The sequence below is a fragment of the Motacilla alba genome, chromosome 18 (assembly GCF_015832195.1).
Source record: "Motacilla alba alba isolate MOTALB_02 chromosome 18, Motacilla_alba_V1.0_pri, whole genome shotgun sequence".
NCBI lineage: Eukaryota > Metazoa > Chordata > Aves > Passeriformes > Motacillidae > Motacilla > Motacilla alba.
Window position 1 is genome coordinate 11,664,982 of NC_052033.1, and position 27,000 is coordinate 11,691,981.

The 27,000-nt window shown below is 66.1% G+C and overlaps 2 protein-coding genes across 7 annotated transcripts; both read left to right on the plus strand.

The window, feature by feature from the left end:
• The first annotated feature begins 350 nt into the window (after positions 1-350).
• Positions 351-10,423, plus strand: USP36 (ubiquitin specific peptidase 36). Of its 2 annotated transcripts, none has more exons than XM_038156989.1 (20): positions 351-405; positions 745-1,030; positions 1,096-1,320; positions 2,003-2,113; positions 2,377-2,479; positions 3,076-3,143; positions 3,524-3,594; positions 3,950-4,032; positions 4,326-4,446; positions 4,718-4,858; positions 5,169-5,269; positions 5,468-5,606; positions 5,821-6,468; positions 7,033-7,136; positions 7,587-8,219; positions 8,440-8,582; positions 8,983-9,147; positions 9,412-9,527; positions 9,607-9,739; positions 9,815-10,423. In XM_038156989.1, the coding sequence occupies exons 1-20, from the start codon at positions 403-405 to the stop codon at positions 9,817-9,819; spliced, it is 3,399 nt and encodes a 1,132-aa protein (XP_038012917.1). In that variant the 5' UTR covers positions 351-402; the 3' UTR covers positions 9,820-10,423. The 2 variants fall into 2 exon arrangements, with proteins under 2 accessions (XP_038012917.1, XP_038012918.1); XM_038156990.1 differs by having other exon boundaries at positions 7,728-8,219; positions 9,815-10,422.
• Positions 10,424-10,811: 388 nt separating this feature from the next.
• On the plus strand, positions 10,812-26,408 carry CYTH1 (cytohesin 1). Of its 5 annotated transcripts, none has more exons than XM_038157268.1 (13): positions 10,812-10,881; positions 19,183-19,265; positions 19,956-20,020; positions 20,650-20,716; positions 20,887-21,005; positions 21,308-21,388; positions 21,480-21,592; positions 21,665-21,813; positions 21,909-22,021; positions 24,286-24,364; positions 24,463-24,534; positions 24,849-25,003; positions 25,224-26,408. In XM_038157268.1, exons 1-13 carry the CDS (start codon positions 10,854-10,856, stop codon positions 25,300-25,302), a joined length of 1,203 nt encoding a protein of 400 aa, XP_038013196.1. In that variant the 5' UTR covers positions 10,812-10,853; the 3' UTR covers positions 25,303-26,408. The 5 variants fall into 5 exon arrangements, with proteins under 5 accessions (XP_038013196.1, XP_038013195.1, XP_038013199.1 ...); XM_038157267.1 differs by lacking the exon at positions 10,812-10,881 and adding an exon at positions 14,691-14,759 and having other exon boundaries at positions 21,909-22,020; positions 24,288-24,364; XM_038157271.1 differs by lacking the exon at positions 10,812-10,881 and adding an exon at positions 16,716-16,848 and having other exon boundaries at positions 21,909-22,020; positions 24,288-24,364.
• The last annotated feature ends 592 nt before the right edge of the window (positions 26,409-27,000 follow it).

The following is a 27,000-nucleotide window of genomic DNA, read 5'->3' on the forward strand; positions in this document are numbered from 1 at the left end:
AGGGCTGCGGCGAGCCCACCTTCGGACGCGGGAGCGGGCGGGGCCGTGACTCAGGGGGCGAGGCCGGGGCCGGGGCGCGGCTCGGGGACCGCGTGGTGGCCGGTCCGCGTGGAAACGTCCCCTCGTGGGACCGTCCGCTGTGGGCGCGGCGTTGCCGGCCGCCTTTGCCTCGGCAGCCGCGTCCTGCCTCCGTCCGCGCCGGGGCTGGCGGCGGGCGGGCGGAGCCCGTGTCTCCGTCAGCTCCTCCGAGCCAGGGGCGGAGCGGCGGCGCCCCGGGTGCGCCCGGCGCGGCGGCGCGCAGGCGGAGCGGAGCGGGGCCGCCCCGCGGGGCCGGCGCGGAAGGAGTTTGTGCCGGGGCGGGCGAGCGGCGGAGCGGCGACACGTGCGTGCGGCGGGACCCGGATGGTGAGCGCGGCCGGGGCCGGGCGGGACGGGCCCGGGGCCGCCGGGGCCTGCGCCCCCGTCCCGCCGCGCTGCTCGGCCCTGCCGGCGGGGCCGCCCGCGGGGAGCGGAGCGCCGGGCCCGGGCGGGCCGCGCATGGCGGCGGCCGGGCCGAGACCGCGCGGCGGCGGCGGCGCTCGGGGTGGCGGTGGCGGCGGGGGCTCGGCGGTGCCCGCGGCGGCCGAGGGACCCGCCGAGGGGGCCGTGGCGGCGGCCGGCCGCTCCGAGAGCCGGAGCGCAGCGGGAGCGGCCTTGCCGGGCCGGTGCCCCCCGCTCAGCCGCCCTTTTCCGCCCTCTCTGCAGCCGCGGCCGCCGGGCCCGCCGAGCCGGCCGCCCGCGGCGATGATCGCGGAGAAGCTGCGGGAGGCGCTGGAGCCGGGGCGGCGGCAGGCGGCGGAGCCGGGCCGGCCGCTGGCCGCCGCCGCCCGCTCCGTGCTGCAGCAGCGCATCGAGTTCGCGCCCGCCCGCCGCGGCCTGGCCGGGCAGCTGGAGCGCCTGCGGGGCAAGTACGAGCGCATCGGGGCCGAGGCCGTCGGCCGCCCCCTCGGCATCGCCGGCAGCCTTCCGGAGCGGCCGCAGAACCCCGCCGGTGAGTGCCGAGGGTGAAGGGACCCGCCGCGCTCCTGCCCCCGGCTGACGGTCTGCTCCCCGCAGGACACGGCCCTGCCCCGCCGCGGGCCGCGGGTGACGGCATCCCCGCGCCGCAGAAGGTGCTCTTCCCGGCCCACAGCCTCTCCATGAAGTGGGAGCGGGTTCACCGCGTGGGCGCCGGGCTGAGTAACCTGGGGAACACCTGCTTCCTGAACTCGGCGCTGCAGTGCCTGACCTACACGCCGCCGCTCACCAACTACCTGCTCTCCCGGGAGCACGGACGCACCTGTGAGTGGCGAGCCCGGTTCAGGGGGCTGGGAGGGACGAGCAGCGTCTGCCTGCCCTGCTCACAGTGCTGCGCTCAGCACCTCTGTGCCTGGCTCTGTGAGGGAGTGCAGATATCAGGAGGCACCTTCTCTGCCCTGCGCCTTTCTGCCTGTTTCTCTGTCAAGAGGCTGTTCCTGGGTCCTGCTCATTTTTCCTGTCCATAGCAGTGTTCCCAAGCTTGGCATCTTTGTCTCTGCTGGGTGTAGCCAGGACTAAGATGGGCCCAGTGGGGCCTGCTGGCTTTCTGGGGGCTCAGCTGGAGGGTCCTGAATAGCCCCTGAGTGTGGGGAGTGCAGAAGAGCAGCGTGGCAGGCGCTGCTGTGAGCTGCCAGCACAGGGAGCACACGGGCCTTGCAGCCCCATCCGTGGGACAGTCGGGATGTGCCCCTCAGGGCCAAGCTCTGTGCTGGTCCAGTGCATACCTGGGACTGTTTTCTATCAGTGTGAAGGCTGTCTCATCTGGGGTGCTGCCCTGGCTGCTGCTGTGATGGGCTGTGCCAGTTGGGATGGCACAGGCTGGTCCCCATGTCCTGCGGCACTGAGCTCAGAGGGAAAACTGAGCTGTATTGGACCAGAGATGCCCTGTCCTGCCTCCGTCTCTGCTGGGTTTGTCCCCAACGTCGTGTCGTCTCTCCTGCTCCAGGTGCCCACGGAAGCTTCTGCATGATGTGCACTATGCAGAACCACACGATTCAGGCTTTTGCCAACAGCGGCAACGCAATAAAGCCACTCTCCATCATCCGAGACCTCAAGAGTAAGGAGGGCTGCCCCCCCGTGCCTAATGGGGGAGCAGAACTATCGGGGCTGGGGCATGTTTTGGCAAGCAGCTCCACCGAGATGGCTCATGGGGCCTCGGAGTGCCTGGAGACTTCTTGGGCTGCCCGGGGCTTCCTCTGTGCCATGAGTCTGATGTCTGCTTTGGGTTGAGGGGACTCAAACCCCAGAGTCCTTGCCCCAGGGAAGGCAGGGAGGGATGGCATCTGTTGCAGCACGTGCTGAGTCCTCCCTCTCTTGCAGAGATTTCCCATAACCTGCGCTTCGGCAGGCAGGAGGATGCGCACGAGTTCCTGCGTTACACCATCGATGCCATGCAGAAGGCCTGCCTGAATGGCTACACCAAGTATGTGGGGCCTGATGGCCCGTCACTGCTCTTTGCTGTTCCCTTGCTGGTCCCCTGCACTCACGGGAGTGGACTGTGGAGTGAACATGTGCCCCAGGTCAGCCTTATTGTGGGGAGGTTCTGACTCCAGGGGCCTCGGGTGTGGGGTCCAGCTCGCTGCCCCTCAGGGACAGGGCTCTGGGCTGTTGTTCACCTTCTGCTGAGTCCTCCACCTCAGCATTTGCCCCCAGATCCTGAGGCTGCTACGGGCTGGGATCACATCCCACTTGCTGAGGGAGGCAGGCCTACTTGCTAGCTCAGCCCCAGCTCTGTGGCTGTGCAAGGGCAGCTTCCCCCCGGCCCTTTGTCCTGGGAAGCGCTGCCTCTGCTCTGAGCTCCAGCCAGGAGCTTCTGCTTCCTGCAGAGGAAGGTGTGTGTTGGAGCCTGGTGTCACCCCTCAGCTGAGACACGGGAGAGCAGTCTGGCAGGGGCTGCGACTTCCCACACCCCTGGGGCTCCACAGCCCAGCCACTGGCCAGAACACAGAGCGGGGCTGTCCCGAGGGGTCTGACGGGCTGGCTGCTCAGTGTGAGATCTGTGCTGCTGTCTCTGTGTAGGTTGGATCGCCAGACCCAGGCCACAACTCTGGTTCACCAGATCTTCGGGGGTTACCTGCGGTCCCGTGGTGAGTACCAGCAGTCTGGGCCTGGGCCTGGGCAGTAAAACCCTTTGGGAAATGCCTTCCATGTTTAACTTACCCACAGCTGCAGCACCTGCGGGTCACGACCCCAGCTGTGCAATGGGAAAAGCCACTGCCTGTGGGGCCCGAGCTGTGGGTGCCCAGCTCAGTGCCATCAGCAGGAGCCACGTTCCCAGCTGTCTGGCAACTCGTGCTTCCCCAGCATGGGGGACGTGCCAGCCCTCCTCCCTGCAAGGCTGTCAGTCCCGGTGCTGACTCCCAGAGCCCAGACCTGGACTGGGGGACGCTGCAGCAGTCTGTGCCGTGCTGGGGTGTGGCAGGTGCTGGTGCTGTGCCAGGGTGTGCTCATGGCTCTTCTTTTGCAGTGAAATGCTTGGAGTGCAAGACTGTCTCAGATACCTATGACCCTTACTTGGACGTGACCCTGGAGGTCGAGGTACTGCTGCAGGCTTGGGGATGGGGGTCTCTGCTCCTGAGGGGGATGTTCCTGCTCTGAGGCGCCTTAACCTGCAGACAGGTGCTGGCAGGAGGGATGCAGCTCCTGCTGTTGCTCTCCTTCCCTGTCTCACGGGGCAGTGCCTGTTGCCTGAACGTGAGCTGTGACCCCTGCGTGCAGGCTGGCAGTGCCATGGGGCACAGCAGCCACCACGCCGTGCCAGGGCCAGGCTCAGGACTCTGGGGCAGCCTGCAGCCCTGTGCTGTGTGCTCTCCTGGGGCCAGCACCTCTGCAGGGAGTGGGGCTGAGCTGTGGGCTGGCCCCACGTGCCCTGACCTCCAGCCTGTCCTTGCAGCGAGCCGCAAACATCGTGCGGGCCTTGGAGCTGTTTGTGAAGCCAGAGCAGCTGGGTGGGGACAACGCTTACAGGTGCAGCATGTGAGTGTGGGCTGCTGGGGCACAACGGGGTCCACGGGTGTGCTGGGCAGGCTGCCGCAATGTGGGAGGGCTTCTGTGCCTGCTGCGTGGCTAAACCGTGAGCTGCAGGGCCTGTGATGAAGGCTGCTGCTCCTCAGCTGCCTTGTCTCCAAAGGCAGGGCCGTGGGGAGGTGTCTGGAGCCGTGCCTGGTGCCAGCAGCACCATTCCCATCGGGTTTGCCATTGCTGCGTGGCCAGGCAGGCAGCCATGTGGATGCTGGAACAGCTTGAGTAGCTTGAGCTTTCCTGGGCAGGTGCAGGAAGAAGGTGTCGGCCAGCAAACGCTTCACCATCCACCGAGCCTCCAACGTTCTCACCATTTCACTGAAACGCTTCGGCAGCTGCGGCTCTTCAGGTGGAAGGAAAATCACCAAGGTGAGAGCTCAGCGACCCACAGCCAGGGCTGTGTCCTGGCCCGAGGTCCTGCCCCCGAGCAGGGCGGGAGGTGGTCCTGCTGCAGTCCTGAGGCCGTTCCCCGCTGCTCCCAGTGCGGGACGTTGGGTTTGTCCTGGCACCTTCCTCGCCACAGTCTCTGCCTGGGGAGAGCGTGTCCCCTCCCTCCAGAGATGGGACTTGTAGCACAGCAGAGCTGCTCTTGCTCTAGCAAGAATGCCATGGCAGCTCCTGAGCCATCTTCTTTGCACAGGACGTGGGATACCCTGAGTTCTTGGACATCCGGCCTTACATGTCCGAGCCCAAGGGTGATCCCATCACGTACGGACTCTATGCAGTGCTGGTGCACTCTGGGTACAGCTGCAACGCAGGCCACTACTTCTGCTACGTGAAGGTGAGCCCGGGATGCTTCCTCGGGACCCTGTCTGGGCTGGGGCCTGGTGGGTGCTTCTGGGTCCCTTCAGGGTGCAGGGTGGGTGGTGTGGAGCACTGGACATGGGGCACAGACTGTGCTCCGCTGCAGGAAACATGAAGGTCTGCCCTGACAGAGCTCCCTGGCCTGCCCCTGGGCCATCTGTGGGTTTTGGGGAGAGGAGCTGTGATGATGGGTGCTATTCCTGCTGCTCTGCGGGCCAGGTGGTTCCCAGGGAGCCTGACCCCGTTCCCCTTGGACACAGCCTGACCTGCTCCATGTTCTCCTGCAGGCCAGCAATGGGCAGTGGTATCGAATGAACGACCACGAGGTCCACCCCAGCAACATCAAGGTGGTTCTCAACCAGCAGGCCTATGTGCTGTTCTACCTGAGGTAGGAGAGCACCCTGTGCCCCCTGGCCCCATACCCCCGCCAGGCAGCCCCGAGGCCCCCGTGTGTGTGCTGGCCCAGGGCAGGGGTGGCAGGGAGTGGTCCAGCCCCCTGTCATGGTTTGCTGTGGCGCCTCACCTCCTCCAGCCTCCTGCTCCCCTTCCTCGTGTGTCTGCAGCTGATGTGCTTTGCCTTCCCCAGGCTGGGCAGCCCCAGGAAGAGCCCAGCAGGGCCCGTGGGCTCGGCTGCCTTCAGCCCACCCAGCTGCCCTGCCAGTGACTCCAAGCCAGCAAAGAAACCTGTGGTTAACGGGACGCCGTGTGTGCCAGCGATGGGCCCGGTGAGTCCCGAAGGTTGGTGCTCCCAGGAGCTGCTGCTCCACGGCCCCTGGGGGCTGCAGCCAGGCCGGGAGGGGGATGAGTGGGAGGGTGTTGTGCAGGAGAGATCCTGATCCTGCTGAACCCGGGGATCCTGGCTGGGCATGGGGAGGGCGGTATCACCGTCTGTGGCTGCTTGACTCTCCTCCCTGAATTTCTCTCTTTCTCCGTGTCTAGAAACAAGACAAGCTGCTGGGGAAGGGGCTGCCAGGCCCGGGTGATGTTGGAGTCCCTGTCGCCCGCAGCTCTGCTGGGATGGGATCAAAGCTGACAAATGGAGTTGCTCTGTCAAAGCTACCCTTTCAGACCCCATCGGCCAAACTGCCCCACAAAGCCACCCACGAGGCCACACTGCTGGGCTGTGACACCGTCCAGAGGCCCAAGAAGCCACCGACACCTGGCATGCCCAGAACAGGCTTCCATGGCACCAGCACCATGTGCAGGGCCAAAGCAGGGCTGCCCCCACAGGGCTCAGACAGTGAGAAGCCACCTACCTCATCCAAGCTGCATTTGAAATCCAGCCAGGAGCCCAGTGGCTGTGGGGCGATGGCCAGGACCCTGAAGAAGAATTCCTGGGGCAGCCCAGTAGGGCAGCTGGCCAAGGAGACCCACAGGGCCAAGAGCAATTCCAGCAGCTTCTGCACCTCTCAGGGAAGGGACTCTGGCACCCACCTCCCTGCTGGCCCTGGCTCCGAGCTGGCTGTCCCTAAAGACTCTGACCTGGCTGCCCCCAAAAGCTCTGGCACAGCCCCTGTGAAGCCCTCCCCGCTGGGCAGCACCGCGGCACCACTGCTGGCCAGGAAAGCAGAGCTCTCAGCCAAAAAGGTGAGTCTGAGCTTCGAGGCTCCAGCCGACACCTTGTGCCTTCTGAACAGGGCTCCTGCCAGGCACCTGCTGACCCGGGGTGGGTGGGGAGAGCCCCCCAGCTCCCGACCCAGGCTGTGGTGGCTGCTCTTCCCCCTCTCTGGGTCGGGGTGTGGGAGCAGGCCTTGCTGTTGTCCACATCCCTGAGTGATGCAGGGGATGGCTCCTGCCCCCCTGCCTGGGGCAGAGGGGTGACTGCCAGTCCCTGCAGTCCTTCTTGGTGTCGCCTGTCCCTGGGGCCAGTGGCAGGGGGTGATGCCACAGCAGGAGGGTGTGGGGGTGCCTCCTCCACAGGCAGCGAGTGGGCTCAGGAGGGTGCGCTGGGGTTCCAGGTCTTTAAATTTCTCTCCTTCCTTTTTTCCTTTGTTTTTCTAACTGAACGCACTTCTGATTCTCCCACCCCCCACTTCCCTGCCCCTGTCTGTGTCTGTTCTCCTCCCCTTTCTCTGGGCTCCCCTTTTTCTCCTGGCTCATGGAAACCTTGGTGTTAGACAGCCAAGTTTTTATTTATGTCAATAACTGCAGGGCAAACCCTCTCAGAAGGTGAGCGTGAGTGACCACCAAGCACAATCCCCGCCCTCAGCCAGCACCCATCCTGACTCCACTCCCCGAGCTCTGGGCAAGTCCAGGTAAGCAGTGCCATTGCTCCCAGCTCCCACGTGGCACGGAGGCCAGCCTTGGGTGCTGCACGGGGTATCTGCGTGGCCTTGCAGCCAGCTTTTCTGGTCTCCAGGGCTGGCAGGGCTTGCTCCAGGTCTGAGAAGAGCTGACTTCAGCACAGAGCGGGAGGGAGCTTTGCAGGCCCTGACCCTGTACTAATGTCCCATGGGATCAGGAGGCACCAGCCTGGTCTGGATCTTGTTCTGGGTGTCCCTTGTAGCCTTCACCACCAGCTTGTGCTGCAGCAGCACCCACTCTCCCGGTCTGCTGTGGGACCTGTGAGTGCTGGCAGAGCAGTGTCTGATTCCCATTTTGTGGACGAGATGGCAGCAGTTGGGTGTTCTGCTTCTGCACCTCAGAGGAGGGGGGAAGAGAGGGGCTTCCAGGCTTTCGGATCAGCCTCTCTTCCTGTCCTTCAGCCTGTCCTCATCTGCTCTTGAACTTCCCAGTCCTGAAAAGTCTGCCTTCAGCTTCGTGCTCAACTTGCCCGCTCAGCACCCGGCCTCCCTGCTGACCCCTGGTTCCACTGCCCACACTTCACACCGCCTTCTTTCTGGCAGCAGGGAGACCCAGGAGGAACCAGAGGGTTCCTTCAAAAAGAAGCGTCGGAAGAGGAAACATCGTAGCACGGACAGGAGCCCATGTGCTGTGGCTGTGAAGGACGTGGATGAAGTCTCCAGTCCTCCCAAGAAGGAGAGGATTGTTGCTCCAGAGGGCTTCGAGGACTCCAGGCTCCCCAAGAAGGAGGGCATTGCCTCTCAGAAGGACTTCATTGATAAAGACTCCAGGCCCCCCAAGAAGAAAATTGTCTCTCCAGGGGACTTTGTGTCTGTCATGGAGAAAGAGGTGGCACACAAGGGTCTCAGCCATGGTCAGGTCTGTCAGGACATGGAGAGTGGGCAAAAGCAACATGGGCCAGAGCCCAGTATTGGCCTGGGCATGGAGCCAGCTTTACCCCTCAAGAGGAAGAAGAAGAAAAAGAAGAACAGGAGCAAAGACAGACCTTTGAAGCAGACAGAAGAGTGCAGCTCTGGGGTGCTGTCTTCAGACAGGTGAGGGACGAGGGGCATGTGAGAGCCTCAGCTCAGGCTCCCTGAGTCTGGGGCTTGTCATCTTTGTGCAGGTGGGGTGCACTCAGCATGCATCCAGCTGTGCTGGGTTCACCTCTCCTGGGTGCACTGCTGGTGTCTCTGTGCCCTGTTGCTCCGTGGGAAGCTCACACTTTCCTGCTCTGCTCTGGCTGGTGTGAGCTGACCCTGCTGCCTTCCCCAGCTCCAGGACAGCTGAGCCAGAGCCCTGTGGGACACATCAGAGCGTGGAGGCTGGAGAGCACAAGCACCGCAAACGCAAGAGGATGGAAAGCCTCGGCAGCCTGGCTGACAGCACTGTCCCCACCACCACTGCCACCACCCCAGGTGTGACCCTGGGCCCTGTCTGGTGCCTGGCAGGGACAAGCCAGCGGCTTGTCTGCCCAGGAGCCCCCTTGGAGCCCTGCTGTGCCATCCCAGTGCTGGCTGGTCCCAGTGCTGCCTGGCAGTGCCTGTGTCCTGCCCCCTGGCCAGGGCTGCCCTGTCCCAGGCCTGCCTGCTCCTGGGGGACAGCCCGGGAGCCCTTGCCTGGGCCCTGCAGGAGGAAGAGGGGACAGGCCCCTCGCTTGACCCCCAGGACAGGAACTTGTGTGCCCAGACACCCTCAGCCATGAGGACCTGGTTTGTCCAAATGGTGTTTCCTGGGATGAGATCACTTTGGAGAGGGAGGGACATGGAAGCTGTCCTTGCTCCCCCTGGCTCATCCTCACCCTGCCTCTTTCTGCAGTGACAGCACGTCCCAGTGACAGCCAGCCTGGGCCTGAGAGACCCTCCCTGGCTGCCCTGAGCCCTGTGGCCAGCAGCTGGGCTGGCACAGCCCCTGAGGACCAGGAGTCCAGCGTGGTGGACAAGCTGCTCCAGAATTCCTTGGACAAGGCTTACGGCAAACAAGGTAATCCTGGCTCACCTGGGTGGGCAAACAGCCGTGCAGCCCCCTGCCTAAGCTCTGGGTGGGGGCAGAGCCCCCCAGCTCTGCAGGGCCTGGGCTCCCCCACCCCAGTGCAGGCAGGGGCTGCTCCTGGGAGAAAGCAGGGGCTCCTGGAAGCGGGCAGGTGCAGCCACGGGGCTGGCACAGGGTGGGCAGCAAGGGGCTCCAGCCTCGGGCCCAGGGTGCAGGTGGGTGCAGCCCGGTCCTGCTGACCTCAGCGCTCTGCAGTCCTGACCTGGCAGGGTGAGATTTCGGCCGTGAGCCAGGATGCCATTCGGGACGCAGCACTGGCCCAAAGCATGACCGTCATTGATGAGTGGGACCAGGAGTTTGACAAAGGAAAGGTGGGTGCTGGGCTGGGGCGGGTGGGAGGAGGCTGGGGCCTCTGCACCGTGACCTGAGCGCTCTCCTACCTCCGCACAGGTAAAGAAAATGAAGAAGATGAAGCAGGAGCGGAGGAGAGACTCAAATCCATTCCAGAAGTTGCAGAACAAGCGCAACTTCTGGTTGATGTCGCATCCTGCCAAGATGGCCAGCCTGGGCCACCGGCTCTCGGGTGAGGGAGCCAGGGGGCACGGTGGGCCTGGGGGTGCCAGCCTGGCGGGGGCTGACCCTGCTCTTTGCCTCACAGGTTGAGATCTGCATCCCCGACTGCTCAGGGAGCAGTCCCGGGTCAAGGACCGAGGGCACCGCTGTCCTGGGAGCTGGCAGTGGAGCACGCTCAGAGGGGAGGGAGTACAGCCGCAGCCCTGGGCTTGTGCCTTTTCCTCCGGGGAGCTGCTTTCCAGCTGCAGAGGAGCCTGCCCACTCTGCCTTGCCTCCAGCCTGCCTCGGCCGGGCTCCTCCGTGCCTCTTCCCCTCTTGCCCCAGCCCGCACCTGCGGGGGCTCCTGGCAAGTGCCTCAAGCCCGTTCCCGTTGCTCCGTGCTGCTGTGCCTCCCCGTGCCCCGTTACCGAGCCTCACTCCACGCCGCCCCATCCCCTGCACAAGCTGCATGGAAAGCCTCCCGGCCCCGTCGGCCCGGCCCCGCGCTGGCGCGGGGGCAGCGGGGGATCCCTGCGGGGCCGGAGCGCGTCCGCCGGGGCTACGGGCAGTGAAGGAGGGAAGTGAATAAATCCCGGTCTTTGTCACCCGGCCGTGGTCGGCTGCGAGCGCGAGGGGCGAGCGGCGGGAGCGGGCACCGGGACGGGGAGGGGGGACATCAGGACGGGGGGAAATCACCGGGACAGGGACTGGGGGGGGCATCACCGGGACCGGGGTGGAATCACCGGGACCGGGGGAGGAATCACCGGGACGGGAGACACCGGTACCGGGGGGAGGAATCACCGGGCCCGGGGACGGGAGGGGGTACACCGGGACGGGGGCGGGAATCACCGGGACCGGGAGGGGGGACACCGGGAGGGGAAGAGGAATCACCGGGACGGGGGCGGGAATCACTGGTACCGGGGGGGAGGAATCACCGGGACGGGGGCGGGAATCGCCGGTACCGGGGGGACACACTGGGACCGGGGGGGGGGGGGGGAACACCGGGAGGGGAGGGGGGAATCACCGGTACCGGGGGGACACCGGGACGGGCGGCAGGGGCGGGGCCCGCGAGGCTCCGCCCCGGTCACGCGGTGCCGGCCGCGGCGCGCTCGTCACGCGGGCGGGGCCGGAGCGGCGGCGGCGGGATGGAGGAGGAGGAGGGCGGCGGCTGCGGTCAGTGCGGGCCGGGGGCGGGCGGGGGGCTCTGGGGCACCCACCCGGCCCGGGACGAGGCGCCGGGGTGGGCCGTAGTCCCCGCTGGGCGGCGGCGACTCTCCCGGGCGGGGCGCGTTTGGGCCGGGCCGCTCCCAGGTGCAGCACCGGGGGCGGTGGCTCCGGGACGGGCGGGGATTCGGCGGCGGCGGGACCTGCGCCCGCAGGTGGTGGCAGAGCGGCCTTGGCGGCACGGTGCGGGCGGCGGCGGAGGGAGCGCCGGGCGGAGCTGGCACCCGGTGCCCGCGGCAGCGCGGGGGGCGGGCGCGCCGCGGGGCCGCCCTCCCGGGGCGCCGGCACTGCCGCCGCAGCTCCGCCGCCCGCACGCCTTCCGTCGGCCGCTCGCACCTTGCTCCGGTCCCCCGGCACCGCCGCGCCCCGGCCCCGCAGAGCTCGGGGCGGGCTGGCCGCGGTGGCGCCCGCTGAGTGTCGCAGCCCCCCGGTTCGGGCCCCGGCGTGTGCCCGGAGCCGCTCCAGGGCGGGCCGCGGTGGCTCGGCGGGGCAGGGTCTCCCCTCTCCTGCCCGTGCATTCTCCTCCCGCTTCCTGCTGCTCTCCGGGCCCGCAGAGCGTCCCTTCCTCCCGGGGCTGAGGAGCGGGCCTGGGCAGGGAGAGCCTGCCCGTGCCCGGTCTCTCCCAGGCGGTTCCCGTGTGTCCGCAGGTGCTTTTCCTCGGGCAGGGCCTTCGCTGAGGGGAGGCTGGAGTCTGGCGGAGGTCTGGGGCCATGGCCCCGGTGCTGGGGCCGTGCTGCTGACCATTCTTCCTGGGAGCAGCTGGTGCCAGCCCAGTGCCACTGCCGGCAGTGCTGCTCACGGGCCGGTTTCCTGCCCAGCTGTGCGGCCGATTAGGAGCTGCCGTTCCACCCCAGAAGTGACAGTGCTGGGCTGCGAGGACTTCGCTGTGTAAGATAAGGAAGGTGCCGGCGGCTGCGGCCTGGCTCGGGTGTTGTCAGATACAGCCCATTAGCGGGAGAGCGCTGCGGGGAGTGGTTCTGCCAGCAGCCTCTCGCTGCTTCCCGGAATCACCTGGAAGACATCCCGGCTCATCTCTCAGCATTAGAAATGTCCCGCTCATCCTGCCGCGGGGAACGCAGGGAGCGCGCAGCCACCTCCACCCCACTGTTCTGTGCTGGGGGCAGCACAGCCCACAGCTGCCCTGAAGCCCTTAAGCTGAGTTGGTTTAGCCAAGGACATTCTGCCGAGGCTGTAGCGTGGTGGGAGCCGACGGGGAGTCTCTTTCTGGTGGGATTGTGCTGACGCCAGTGTCTGCCCCACGGCTCACGGCCTCTCTTCAGCCGTCTGCCTCGGCACAGAGCAAATCCCAGGGCGAGCAGCTGGCGGCACAGATGTGTGCTCCCCCTGCTCCTGCCAGGGCGTGGGGCTGCGCTCCCACCCCCTTCCCAGCATCTCCCCGTGGGGCCAGCAGCGAGACTGAACCCATCCCGGAGCGGAACTGACCGACAGCAGTGGTGTGGCTCAAACGCCTCTGGAGCGTGGGGAAGGGGTATCCTGGCGGGGAACCATCCTGGCTGCTCCTGCCTTGCCGAGCCGCAGCAGCGGTGAGGGGACGTGGGGAGCACAGTGCTGTCCTGGCACCGTGTCCTGAGCTGGGCCCCATCACGGCTCAGGCTGGCCCCAGGGAGAGGGGGATTGGGCAGTGCTGGTAATCCCGCTGCACCCAAGGGATTACTGCTCACTCCGGCCTGGGGATTAAGGGATTTCTCTAAGCGGGGTTGATGCAGCCTCCAGCAAAGCAGCTTGTGCCTGGGGGCCTCGCTGTCTGGGGCAGGATGGGTGTGTGATGGCACAGTGGGCTGTGCAAGGTGTGGGGGATCCCCGAAGGAGGGTGGGCTGCCAGCTCTGCAGCAGGCTGGCTCGGGGGCTCCTCACCCAGGTAGTCCCTGCCCTCCGTGCCACCAGCCTGCAAGGCCCTGTTTTGCCAGGGGGTGCTGGCAGCCCTTTGGCAGGGCTTGGCTGTCCCATGCCGGGACCACGGCATGTCCCTGGGCACCAGGGAACGCTGCTGGGGGAGCTGCTGCTGATGCTCCAGCCCTTCCCTTGCAGTGTGGGCTCAGCCTGGGCAAGTTGCTGGGCCCAGCTTGGGGAGCCACTCTTCCACAGAGCTCAGGGGTGGACTCCCAGGTCAGAGGCAGAGAGATAGTGCTGGGGTAGCACCAGGCTTGGAGAGCAGAGCCAGGGACTTGGGCAGAGGCAGTTGTGCAGTTCCTCTCCTGAGGTGTTTGGAGCAGAGAACAGTGAACCCTGCTGCTGACACTGGCAGTCATGTCAAGGCTGTAGCTATGGTTTGTAAACACCCCACCTTGCGTGGACAGGGTGCAAGGACCCAGCCGGGCATCCAGGTCACTCTGTGTGGGAGATGCCACCTGGCCCTGCCTCGTCCCAGTCACAGCACCCACGCGCCTGTGTCGCACTGGGGTTCCTCCAGGTGCCAGCCCGGGCCCAGCAGGCGCTTGTACAGCACGTGCCCAGCTCAGCCTCCCCTGTGCCCCTGGCTCCCTTCGCTTGCCCTTTTGCCTCCTGCTGATGTGGCAACCGCTGCTCTGGCCCCTGGGAAAGGGGAAGTGGTGTTGAAAGCAGAAGGTCAGTCACATCAGCAGCGAGGGCCTGGCTGCCCTCGCAGCCCCGTCAGCTGCCCTTCTCCACCCTCTCCTCCTGTCTGCAGTCACACTGCTCCTGGGATCAGGGACTGCTCCTGCCTGCCAGGGTGCCCTTCCCCACTGCCCGCCCCGTCTGGGCTTCTGCCTGCCCCGCTCAAGTTACTCCTGGCTCAGCGATCCCAGTGGATGCAGGGGCGGGTGAGCGGAGCTGTCGAGCTGCTCCTGCCCTGACAGGTCCTGGGGTTTGTTACTCATGGCCATGCCCTGTGCTCAAGATCGCTCCTGCTTTGAGGAAAGGAGCTGTCAGTCCGGTTTGGGTTTGCTCAGTGCCTGTGGGGTGGGAGGCTGGGAGGGTTGCGCGTTTCCCCAGCTCCACAGCTGTCCCCCAGCCCGGGATCCCGGGGCACGACCCCCGTTCCTGCTGCAGGAGCCCCCCACACACCAGGGCCTCAGCAGAGTGGGCAGTACCTCTGGGGCATGCCCGGGGCTTGGGGTGTGCTCGTGCCGGCACGCAGGCTTGGCTGAGCCTGTCGGGCTGGGGCAGGGCTGGGGTTCAGGCCCTGCGCCCCAGGAGCGGGGGCCGCGGTGGCACCCCCGCGCTCGCGCCGCCGCGCTTCTCTGGGTGCACCTTCCTTCATGCGGCGCTCGTTGCTACGCGACCGCCGGCTCCTGATGCTTAATGCTCTAATACGGAGGGATAAAACCACTCTAAAAATACCCCGCTGCCGGCCCCCCGCGGGGGCAAGGGGGCTGCCGGGGGGCAGGCGGCCCGGGCAGGGGGGCTGCTGGGAAGTTCCGAAACTCCTCGTCCTCCGAGTGGCTTTGAGGCGCCCGCTGTGGCTCCGGCGGTGGCACGGGCTGGTGTGCCGGGGCGGCGGGGATTGGCTGGGGCTGGCGCGTGGGCTCCTGCGGCTGGAGCTCCCCTGCCAGAGCCAGCTCCAGACCGAGCCGGGACTGCTCCGGCTCCCCTGCTCGCGCCCTGCCCCGGGCACTGGGGAGCTGCCCGCGGTACTGGCTACCTGCCTAGTACCGGGGAGCCCGCTGCTCGGCCACGCGCACCTGCCTGGCCTCTGTGTGCTCCTGCCTGACCTCTGCCCGTCCCTGCCTTGCCCTCCCGGAGCCGGTGGCATCCTGCGTGGGACCCCCGCAGCATGGGGACAGTCAGCGAGCTCTGCGCCTCCAGTTTCCAGGCGTTCCTCTGCCCCTCGGTGGCTGCCAAGGCAGGTAGGCACTGCGTGCCCCCTCCCCTCTGTGCCGCGGGGTTCCCATCCCCCAGCAGACACGGCGGTGCCCGTGGCTCCGGCTCCATATGGCTCCGGCTCCATATGGCTCCTGCTGAAAGCAGCACAGAGTGTCCTCATCGTCTCGCTGCCTCCTTCCTCTGCCGGCCTTCCCAAGCTCGGGCCTCTGCAAGCGCCGAGCCCCTGCAGGATGGACGGGCACCGGGCCCCTCGCCTGGCATTGCCCTGCGCTGGAGCTGGTGCCATGGTGGCACAGGGCTGTTGGGGAGCCAGCGGTGGCGGCTGGGAGGTCACAGGCAGCACAGGATGGCCGTGGCAGGTCCTGCCCCAGCCCCTCTCCCCTGCCCTGCCCCAGAGGATGTGTGAGCGCTCGGTCGCTCTCCTCACAAGTGCCAGTGGCTACAGAGGGCAGGGTGGCACTCTCTAGAGGGAATTCTGTGTGGGAAAGCCCAGCTCCTGCCATGCTGCGGGTGTGCTGAAGGTCAGCCACCTCTGTGGCCTGCTGCTGTCTGCTGGCTCGTGCCCAGCTGTGGCACTGGGGAGCTGTGCAGTGGGGCAGGGGGTCGCAGGACCTCCTCGGCCAGCCCTGTGGCTGAGCTGGGCTCTGCTCCTCTCGAGGCCTGGCGCCATAAGCAGTGCTGGGAGCAGGTGAGGTGCCTGCCTGGCTGCATTCCTTGAGCATGCACGGTGTCTGTAGACACGGCTGAGCTGGTGCTCACCCAGCCACGCTGGAGGCTGGGGCTCTGTGCATGGGAATGTTGGAGCCTTGAGCCCCTGGGAGCAGGGTAGTGGCTGTGGACGGGGTTCCTTGGTGGGCTTTGGGTCAGGGAAGCAGGGTTAATGGGGTGTTGGGCACAAATGCAGGAGAGTGTCCCGAGCACAGGGTCCAGCAGCCTAGGTGGGCCTGTCGCGGAGCTGCCTGTCCCCAAACCCTCCTCCCGATGCACCTCAGCTGTCGGTGGGGAAGGATGGGGCTGACGCAACCCAGGGTGTGCACATGCTGAAAACAGGATGTGGTGTGAGGAGACAAGCAGGATGTTTCTGGAGGCCCCGTGGGACCCCACCAAGGCGTGGGGGGTGGCACCCGCAGCAGCACGCAGAGACCCTGGGCTCATCCCCACGGCCTGCCTGCCCCCGGGGCTGTTGCCCCTCTGGTGTGGCACAGCGTGGGCCGGCAGCCGGGCTGGCAGCTGCGGTAGCTCGGGGGGCCGAAGGACACCCCGAGGCTTCTGAAGCCCACCCTCCCCTTGCGCCGTAGCTGGCATTCTGGGTGCCGTGTCTCCATCTCGTGCTGCTGAGCAGGATTTAGCTGAGTCAAGGCAGCCGAAGCTGATGCGGCCTCTCGGGCGACTGACGAGGACAGGGATGGGGACAGGGACGTGCTGGGGTCGCTCCCACTGCAGGCATGGCCCCCAGCACCCGGACTCGCCACACAGGGGTCCCGCATGGAGCAGTGGGGTCCCTGCAGACACCCCGTAGCAAGGGGGCGAGACGGTGGGGAGCAGCATCCCGTGGGGACTGGCATGGCTCCCGGTCCTTCTCCCGGTTCCAGTTCTTGTCCCAGCCAGCTGTGGGAAATGCCACGGAGCCTGTGGAGCGCCAGCGGTCCCCAGGGCCAGCACAGGGCCTGGACCTGCAGAGGAGAGTCTGGCAGAGACGGGGGAGGGCTGGGGTCGGCTGGCCTGCCCGGCTGGTGGAGGGGAAGGGAGGGACCCTCGCTGCGCGGCGAGCTCAAGATGTGCCGGGCCGGGTGTCCTGGCAGGCCCCGAGGAAGGAAGGGCCGGGCCCGCAGCGCACGGCGTGCCCCGGCCCCGAGCCAGGGAGGGGAGCGGGCCCCGGCGCCCACCTCCCAGCCAGCCGGGAGCACAGGAGTTAAGGTGCTGACGGCTCTGGCTGATGGCGGCAGGAACAGGGTGGTGCCGGTGCTGGCTGCCGGCGAGGCCGGGGTGACGCCCGAGAGCCGCCGAGCTCGCTGGTACGGGGCCCTGAGTCACCGCAGGTGTCCGCAGCCCGGGCACGGCCAGCGGGGCCGCGGAGCCCCGCCACCATGGTGCTCCGGGCGGAGGGCAGCGGTGAGCCGGGCCGGGGCGCGGGGGCCGGGCGGGGGTGGCCGCCGTGTGCCCGCTGCCCTCGGGCGGCGCTGGGACGGCGGGCGAGGCCGGCGGGGCCCGAGCCGGGGCTGGGGGAGCTGCGCTCTGGGGGAGCAGCCCCGGGGAGCCGCGGGCCCCACGGACGGATCTGCTGCTCCGGGGCAGGATCCTGCCGGGGGAACCCCCCGAGGGGAGCCCCCGCCTGCCTGTGCTGCTGGGGGGCCCAGCCGTGCTGGGATCCTGCAGTGTGGTGATTCCCTGTGCGTGTCCGACTTCTGTGCCAGTGTCTGTGCCAGCCTGCCGTGCCCCGGCGCTGCTCTGCCTGCGGCCAGGCTCGCCGGGGCTCTCCAGGGCAGTCGCTGTGCGGAGCCAGGGAAGGGTTAATGCCGCCTTCCTTCCCCAGAAAAGCTCCTGCGTCTGGGGTTTCTCTTCCTCTGGCTGCTGCTGACATGGCTGGGCTGCTTGTCACGAGTGCTCAGCCTCCACCGGGGAGGGACCTTCCGGGGCTCTGGAGCTGCCCTGCAGCGTCTCATCTGCCCCACGCCTGTCCCAGGGCCGCCGGGACCCCGGCTGGAGCCCCTGTCCTCTCCCAGGTGGGCAGGAAGAGGCATTGCTGAGGGCTTGCCTGAGACCTGGCAGGAATTTGGCTTTTCCTGCGGCTGGGCCGGGGGTCTGGCGGCTGGACAAGAGGGTCCTGCAGCTAGGCAGGAGGGTCCTGCGGCACACGCAGCAGCCCAGGGATTTGGGGGTTTCTGTGTCTGGTGAGCGGGTGTGACACGGCTCATCCCTCCCGCTGCGAGCCTGGGCTTGCTGGGCGCCCTGGGGGCCTGGCAGTGGGGCTGGTGCCGGTGGGAATGGTGGGAATGGCGCTGGGCCGTGCGGAAGGTGCTGGGATGCATCGACACAGCTCTGGTACTGTAAGTAACATTTAACCCGGTGCCACGAGCTGACCTCTCTGGCTCAGGCTTCCCGACATGGGAGACTGAAAGTACTGGGAAGTGTTGGCGTGTCTGAGGGACGGTGTCGCAAGCCGAGGCGCCTCAGCCTTGGCAACAGGGGGTTGTGAAGGAGGAAGCTCATCAGAGCCGGGGCAGTGCTGAGCTCAGAGATTCAGGGTGCAGGGTCACCCAGGGAGCGCCCACTGAGGCAGTGGGGAGAATCGATGCGCAGTTGAGGACGGTGCTGGTCCAAAGGCACCCGGTGTCTTTGGGCCCTGGCATGGGGCAGTGACGGCGCTGGGGACACTGGTGAGTCTGGGCTGGTGGCAGCGGTGGCTGTGTACGTGGTGGCACACGGGACCTCAGCAGGGCAGAGGGTAATACTTGGGGCAGGGGAGGATGGTGACAGCCCTACAGATGCCTGTTCCCAGCACCCCAGGGCGGGAGGTGGGGGTGACACAAGAGCTGAGCTGGCAGATCCTGCTGCCACCTCCCTTGGGGACGGCACTCTGGAGGGAAGGTGTTTTAGTGTCCTTGCAGGTGACCTTGGTGCAACGCACAGAACCAGCTGGCAGAGGTGGGAGACATGAGCATAGCAGGAGGGCTGGGAGCACTCTTGAAAGAGCCAGTGACCTTGGGGACTGGAGGGAGCAGGAATGAGATACCTTGTCACCGTGAAGCAAGGAGGTCACATGCCAGGAGCACTAGGAATGTTCCTGGAGCAAGGGGACCATGCAGTGGCCCTGGGCAATGGTGTTGGAGAGGGGTATCTGGCTGCCCGGGGTGACAGGAAGGTGTAGATGTCATGGTGTGCAGGTGAGGTCTGTCTGGAGGGTGCACCAGCTCCAGGCTCTGCCCCAGAATAACGAATCCACTCTAGAGGGAGCTGCAAGGGTGGCCAGGAGCTGGTTGATGTTTGGGGCTGACCTGGTGCAGCACAACGACCTGCAGGGCTGCAGGTCAGTGTGGAGCCTGTGCTGCAGGGCACAGCAGAGCTGCCCAGCCATGGGGAGCAGAATGGACACCCACACCAGCCCCACTGGGGCAGAGCAGACTGAAATGGGACTGGGGGGGCAGCAGGGCTGGCAGAAGCAGTGCTGGAGCTGATGCGGGGGCCCGTGTTGGTTCTGCAGCTGCCACAGTCTGAAGGAGCAGATGCCCTTGCCCTCAAATTCCTTTCATGCCGTTGGTGCCGCTTGGCCTCTGTGTGGGGCTGGGGACACTGCTGGCCAGCCCAGCTCCTCCTGCCCCCCAGCACCTGCACGTCCTGCCTCCACCCAGGCCCACAGCTGCTGGCTGGGGGCAGAGGCTGTGCCAGGAGCCTGGCAGGCCCGATTGCCAGGAGCACACGTGCTGACCTGCTTGTGTCTCTGCTCAGTGCCCAGTGACCTGACCCCGGAGGAGTGCCAGGAGCTGGAGAACATCCGCCGCCGGAAGCAGGAGCTGCTGGCTGACATACAGGTGCGATGCCCAGGGGCCCACGCAAGCCCCCTGACCCAGAGACAGCAGCCTGGCTGGCAGGGGACAGTGTCCCTGCCTGTTTCACTGGCAGGGTCCCTGGAGCCCCGTCCGGGACCCCTCGTGCTGCTGCCCCACAGCTCTTCCTCCGAGGGGCTCTGGGGACAGGGTCCCAGCTGGGATGTGGTCCCAGGGAGCAGCCAGCCGTCCCTGCCCTGCCAAGGCAGCCATGCCTGTTCCTGTACCCTGCAGAGCTCCAGGCTGTGCAGTTGTGCCAGTGTGTGCCAGCCCCTGCCTGGCACGGGCAGGGACCATGTCTCTGGGCCAGGCCACTGCCCTGGCAAGTGCCTGTGAGGTCGGGGCTCATCTGGGACACTGTCAGTCGTGTCCCTGATTAAGGCAGCAGAGGCTAATTACTGCCATATGCTGGGCATGATCTGAAGGGATTAGGGGTAATTTTGTTAACCTCTGAATCTCTTCCTTCCTGCGTGCTGGGAGCCGGTCAGTGCTGCAGGGATTAGCAGCGGGGGGCAGCCAGCCCCACTGCCGGTGCCCTCTGAGCTGGTTTGGGGCTGGGGGGCAGAAGGGAGGGAAGGGAGGAGGAGCTGTGGGGCCTCCTGGGGGAGTGGGGCTGGGGGCTGGAGGGTTTGTGGGGGAGGCACCTCCTTGTCTCAGTGCCCCCTCTCCCCACAGCGCCTGAAGGATGAGATAGCAGAAGTGACGAATGAGATCGAGAACCTGGGCTCCACGGAGGAGAGGTGAGTCCCAGCACCGTGCAGCCCCCTCGGCCCGCCTACACCGTGCAGGAGCCGAGGGCAGCTGGGCCCTGGCCCACGGGTGCTGCTGTGAGCAGCTTTCCCAGGCACTCTGAGCTCCTGGGAGCAGGATTCCAGGATGATCTGCTGCTCCCAGGTCTGTTTTTCCAAGGCCCAGCCCCTCTGTCTGGCCACAGCCACTGGCGAGCTTTGTTATTCTGAGCTGGTGCAGTCAGTGCCAGCCGGGACCGGGGGGCCTGTGGGAGCTGACTCCCAGCATCATTCCCAGTCACCCACTGGGGCATGAGGACTGTCCCCTCTGCCAGCCCCACTGCTCTCCCCAGAGCCCCACCACAGCCAGCGTGCCCAAGCCTGCCCGTGTGTGGGTGACCTGACAGGTGCTGTGCCTGCACCCCCTCTGCTCAGGGTGACCCCAAGGACACGGCGTGGCAGCTCCACTCTGTTCTGGGGCCTGGCAGGCCACGGTGTGGGGCAGACATGGAGCAGTGGCTTTGTCCTGGGGCCTGGGTCCCCTCGGTCCAGGCTGACCCTCCCCACAGTGCACTGCCCCAGGGGCTGCACAGAGGCAGTGGGGCCCTGCCGGGTGCTCAGAGCTGCTTCATGCCTTGCAGGAAAAACATGCAGAGGAACAAGCAGGTGGCCATGGGCAGGAAGAAGTTCAACATGGATCCCAAGAAGGTACTGTGGGATGGGGAGCAGGGCTGGTTATCCGCCTCTGGGGGCGTGCAGGGCTCTACCACCTCCCAGTCCAGGTTGCTAGAGCTGGGGCAGAGCCAGCAGCAGCAGCCAGGGCAGGGGCTGGTGGGGGCAGCCACAGACCCCCAAGCACCTCTCTTGCACCCCTCCAGGGCATCCAGTTCCTGATTGAGAACGACCTGCTGAAGAACACGTGCGAGGACATTGCGCAGTTCCTGTACAAGGGAGAGGGCCTCAACAAGACAGCCATCGGCGACTACCTGGGCGAGAGGTGCGCTGGGCTCGGGCTTCCTGGGGGTGCTGTGGGCTCCTGCCACCTGGAGATGGGACACTGCAGCTCTGAGCTCACAGGGCAGCGCACTGGGGGCGCCCGGGCTGCTGGGGGTATTCAGTTCATGGCTGGCACTTGGAAGCGGGTGATTTCTGCAGACCAGACCAGGATCAAGCAGGGGGTAGCTGCGGCTTTCCCCTGTGAATGAGTGGAATCTGGGGAAGGGCAGGGACAGTGGAGCCGCTCAGCAGTCACAGGATTGCTGATCATGCATCCCTCGTGCTCTGGCTTTGTTCCCGCAGGGATGAGTTCAACATCCAAGTCCTGCATGCCTTTGTGGAGCTGCATGAATTCACTGACCTCAACCTTGTGCAGGCCCTGCGGTGAGTAGGGGGCTGGCAGCTGAGCGTGGCCCCTTGAGGGTGCTGGGGACCGTGGAGCCCCCAGATGAGCAGCACGGCTGGCTCTCCACAGGCAGTTCCTGTGGAGCTTCCGGCTGCCAGGGGAGGCACAGAAGATTGACCGGATGATGGAGGCCTTTGCCCAGCGCTACTGCCAGTGCAACCCTGGTGTCTTCCAGTCCACAGGTGAGTGCCTGTCCCAGACGGCGCCCTGGTATCATCCTGCCCCACAGCTGACTTTCCCCTCTGCCCCTGCAGACACCTGCTACGTGCTGTCCTTTGCCATCATCATGCTGAACACGAGCCTGCACAATCCCAACGTGAAGGACAAGCCCACGGCAGAGCGGTTCATCGCCATGAACCGCGGCATCAATGACGGGGGGGACCTGCCTGAGGAGCTGCTCCAGGTGAGGGCCAGGGCCAGGCTGCCAAGCTGGCCCAGAGCAGGGCCCGCCACGGGGCTGCTGGGCAAAGCAGAGCTGATTCCGTGTCATTGTACCAGAATCTGTACGAGAGCATCAAGAATGAGCCCTTCAAAATCCCTGAGGATGACGGCAATGACCTCACCCACACCTTCTTCAACCCCGACCGGGAGGGCTGGCTCCTGAAGCTCGGTGAGTGCCAGCAGCAAGGGAGGGCAGGCTGTCGCCAGGGTGCAATGCCCCTGGGCTTCCCACACTTCTCCTGCTGGCCTGGCTCTTCAGAGCACGAGGAGGCTACAGAGACAGGCACAGCCTTCCTGGGAAAGGCAGCTGTACATCCAGCCCTCCATCTTCCCTTGGCTGGGCAGCAGGAGCAGACTCAGAGCTGATGAGGCCCTGCAGAGTGGCTGGGTGGGTGTCCTGGGGGATTCTGCCTCTAGGTTGGGCAAGCCCCTGGGGCACAGAGCTGGTACCAGGGTCTGGTGTCAGAGCACAGAGACCTCGAGGCCCTTCAGGTCACCGAGTCACCGCAGGATGTGGAGCAGGCCCCCGGGAGCAAGCGGCGAGCTGCCCCAGGCTGCGTGCGTCCCCCCTCCATACCACAGACAAGCCCCCGCCTCACCTTCCCACAGCATTACCACCTCCGCATCCCGGCTCCACATGCAGGCAGCATGCATGGCATCCCTGCTGCACCGCCCGGCTCCGCAGCCGGAGCCCTCCGCGCCCTGGCTCCTGTGGCTTCTCTTCTTGGCACCTCTGGGGAATCCTCGGCCTGGGCTTAGCGAGGGGGAACAGGCGTTGGCAGGATCGGGGTCCAGTGGGGCGTTTCCCTGGGGTTCTGCCCGGGGTCAGAACTCCTGATACATGGCCACAACCCCTTGGGAGGGGAGAGCAAGAGCTGCCTGCTCCCTGCCCCGGGGTGGGGGGACACAGGACAGCCCCCGGCTCTCCCGTCCCTGACTGGAGGGGCCCTGCGCACCCAGGGTCGGGTTGGCACCACCGATGGGGTGGCGGACAGGCAGCAGAGTGGCTGTGGACCCCAACTGTCTTGGGGGGCAGGGAAGGACCCTGCTGGTCAGCCAGGGGGTGGAGGGAGCCAGGCCCTGTCCCCAGCAGCCAAGGAGCCCCATCGCACAGAGCCACAGTGAGCCAGGGCAGTCCAGCCCCCACAGCCCTGCCGCTGGCCCAGCCCCTCACAGCTTCCCTGCTGCAGCCCGGCCCCACTGACCCGCAGGGCAAGGGGGGGCTTTGGGGTTCCTCTTTTTATTTTTTTTTCCTTTTTTTTTTTAATTTTCTTTTCTCCCTCATTTATATGTTTCCATGATTTTGGCTCTTCCTTTCCTTGCCCCCAACTCCAGGAGGTACGTACCCCTCTTCCCTGCTCTGCTCACACTGCTGGGGCTTCGTTTCCTTTGCGTTTTTAATTGCTGGTGATGAGTCTCATTGCTGCTGCTGTTGCTGCTAACCCCACACACCCGGGGACCTCGCCTGCTGCAGGACAGCCCCTCTCCACCTCCAGGCAGGGACGTGGGGTGCCAGCCCTGCCAATGCCACGCGTTCCCCAAGGCCTGTGGCCTCCTCTGCCACCCCGGGGGAGGACGGGGCCGTGGTGGCACCTTGCCACCCGCCCAGCTGTGCACCTTCATGTCCGCAGACAGCTCAGCCTGGCCAAGGGGTCCTTGCCTCTGGTGACACAAGGGACGGGGACAAGTTTGGGGTCTCCTCGGGAGGGACCCCAGCCTGTGCACGGGTGGTTAGGGCGTGCCAAGCGTCTGGAGCTGGATGGGACCCGTCTGCCCTGTGCTAAGGGCTCACAGCAGTCCTCAGAGGCACGAGCCCTGCTCCAATGCCTGCACCCCAAGGTGTCGGGGAGCGCTGGTGCTGGCCCTCAGAACTGCTCTGGGGCAGGGACAGGGGTGGGCTGCCAGCTGGCACAGGGCAGCAGGGGCCACAGGGCCTTCCTGGCAGGAAGGAGATGAGCAGGACCCCCAGCGCACACTGTGGCTCCTGGTGTCCGTGCCACATCCAGCCTGCAAGGGTGGGTGCTCGTCCTGCATTCAGCACTGCTGCCGTGGCTGCGCTGGCGGGGAGCTGGGCCGGGTGGGGGGAGCAGGGCAGCTTCTCCCGCTGTGCTGGCAGCCGTGCAGCTCGGCCGTGGCCTTGGCTCTGCCTTGCCCGGGGTCCAGGACGAGCGGGACCATGGTCCGTGTGGACAGGAAGCCCCAGGGGGAGCTGCCTGGCCGCGGTTCCCTCTAGCCGTGCTGATTGGGGTTCGGGTGGGAGCGGCCAGCGGTCCCGCCCTCGCCTCCATCCTCATCGTGCGCTTCCTGCTCTGGTGGGTGCGGTGTGCGCTGCCTGCTGCTGCTGCCCGCCGCTGCCTGGCTCTGCTTGGCTCTGTGTGTCCGCCCGGCCCCGGCTGCTCGGCAGGGCTGTGCCCGACTGGCCCTCTCTGCTCCCAGGAGGCAGGGTGAAGACGTGGAAGCGGCGCTGGTTCATCCTGACTGACAACTGCCTTTACTACTTCGAGTACACAACGGTGAGTGGGCTCCTGCGGGGTGGGCTGGGCTGGGGCAGGGAAGGGGCTGGGCTGGGGGTGTCCCACCCCACAGCTAAATATCTGCTTGGCTGCGCCAGGATAAGGAGCCCCGCGGCATCATCCCGCTGGAGAACCTGAGCATCCGTGAGGTGGAGGACTCAAAGAAGCCCGTGAGTGCTGTGGCGGTGTCCTCTGGGGTTTGGGGGCAGCTTTGGCTTGGGCAGGAAAGGCTGGGAGGTGTTGCAGCAGCCTGAGATGTCCCCGGGAGGGGCAGGGGGCCCCAGAGCGGTCACTGCCTTCGTCAAGGTGGGGTTGGTCACCACAGGGGCACATGCAGGGCCAAGGGGTGACAATCACGGTGTGTCTGTCCCTCTCTGCCCCGCGGGGGTGGCTGTGCCAGGGGTGCGTGCCTCTGCTTTGTCCCTCCCAGGCTGGGGTCCCCTTTGGAAATGGGGGCTGTGTCTGAGCGGTCTCTCCCTCCCAGAACTGCTTTGAGCTCTACATCCCTGACAACAAGGACCAGGTGATCAAGGCCTGCAAGACAGAGGCAGATGGGCGTGTGGTGGAGGGGAACCACACCGTGTACCGCATCTCTGCCCCCACGCCCGAGGAGAAGGAGGAGTGGATCAAGTGCATCAAGTGAGTGCTTGGAGGAGCCTTGGGGCATGGCACTGGGCAGGGGCACAGCAGGGACCTGCCTGCTGTCCTCAGAGGGCACAGTGCTTCCCAGGGCATCCTGCGCGGATGGGGGAAGAAAGCTTCCCCGGGGATAGAAAGGGACCTGCCCGAGGCCAGGCCAGGCAGGCGGCTGCCATCAGTGCAGCAGTTTGGCCTGACCCAGCCCTTGTTCCCCCGCCAGGGCAGCCATCAGCCGGGACCCCTTCTACGAGATGCTGGCTGCCAGGAAGAAGAAGGTCTCCTCCACCAAGAGGCACTAGCAGCCAGACTGGCCCTGCAAGGCCAGCCCAAGCGTTCACCTGTCATGGGGGCATGTGGAGTGGGGGCCACGCTGCACGCTGGCCCTTGAGGCCCGGGGCCCAGCTTCAGCTTAGCCATTTCTTAACTGTGGGGGGAGGGAAGGGGCACGGGCATCTCAGTGACTCTGGCCCCCCATCACTGCCTCATCACCTGACAGCATCTTCTCAGGCTCAGGTTGGAACACAGCACCCCTGGGAGCCCTGGCCTCAGCACCACGGGCGCCCTCCCTGCCTCTGACCCCCAGCAAGCCTGCGGCCATGTGGCCCTGGGTCCCCCAGCACCCGTGTTCAGACGCTCTTGGGGTGTTCCAGCAGGAGGGCGAGCAGCTGTTGGTGAGCAGCTGGTGGTTTTGGGGTGCAGGGTGTCAGCCCCAGGGGGGCCCTGCAGACATACAGCTCCTGGCCCTCGTTCTAGCGGGCCTGGCTCTGTCCTAGGCGTCCCCACGCTGCTGCCTTGGACCCTCCCGGCCACCCCTGCACTGGAATGGGCCCCAGACACAGGAGGGACGAAGGGCAGGGACTGTTGATGAGCAGTGGTGCCACGCAGGACAGGAATGTGCCCTCACCCAGCTGTGGAGCTGTGGCTTGGGTGTGGCAGCACTCGTGGCATTGCCCCAGCAGATCCTTGTGCCGTGGCCCGCCATGGTGGCATGGCCCTTGTGCCAGGGTGGCGTGGTGCCAGGGTGGCATGGCCCTCGTGCCAGGGTGGCGTGGTGCCACGGTGGAGCCTGCCCTCGGGATGGCTGCTGGGGGGTCTGGCTGGGTGGGGGCTGTGCCCCACCTCTCTGCCTCACAATCGCCTGTCCTGTCCTGTCCCCATCCCCACGCACGGTCTGGAGGCGCCTGGATCAGTATTAGTTTATTTATCAGAGGTGTAAATAATACTCCTGTATAGTTTTCTCCTTGTAGATTATTTTGTATGTGGGCGGTTCAGTGCAGAGGCCTCACAGGAGTGGGGCGGGTGGGCAGGATTTTTTATTCTAACCTTTTTTTTTTTTTTTTTTAATTTGCCATGGCCTTGTAAACTAGTGCTGAAGGTCAGCAACAAATAAATACTTGCACCACGCTTCCCTTGGCCTCCTGTACTCTGTGCAGCTTGGGCTGGGCAGGAGTCCCCTGCCACTGTCAGCCCTTGCCCTGTGCCCTGCCTTGGACTGGGCTCATGCTCCTCCCAGCCCAAGGTGGTGATGTGCTGGGGGTGTTTGTGAGCCTTGTGCCTTCCCAGCTGCCCCTGGCCGCCAGCACGGTGCCTGGGTGCCTCAGTGCAGAGCACAGGGCGCCTGTTCCAGGCTGGGACAGCTCTTGGTCCTGCGCCTGCTGCGGGCACCAGGCCTGGCTGGGCAGGGCCGTGGTCACCCACGGCGTTCGGGGCACTGTGGAGGACCTGGGGCGATGGGGACAGAGGGTACCCTGGGGTCCCGTGTCCTGCACCAGGCTGGGGCATTCGTACCCAGCTGGTACCAGGTGTGAGTGGGATCAAAGCCAGGCTGGGGCTGAGGGCAAGCTGCGAGCCTGTGCCAGCTGCGGCGGTGCCATCGGGCTGGAGGGGATTGTCCAGTCAGACACCCTTGTGCCATGGGGGGATCTGCCAGAGCATTCCCTGCTGCAGTCCCTGCCCATCCTGTGCCTCGGATGGGGCAGCCTTTGGCACTGCAGCCT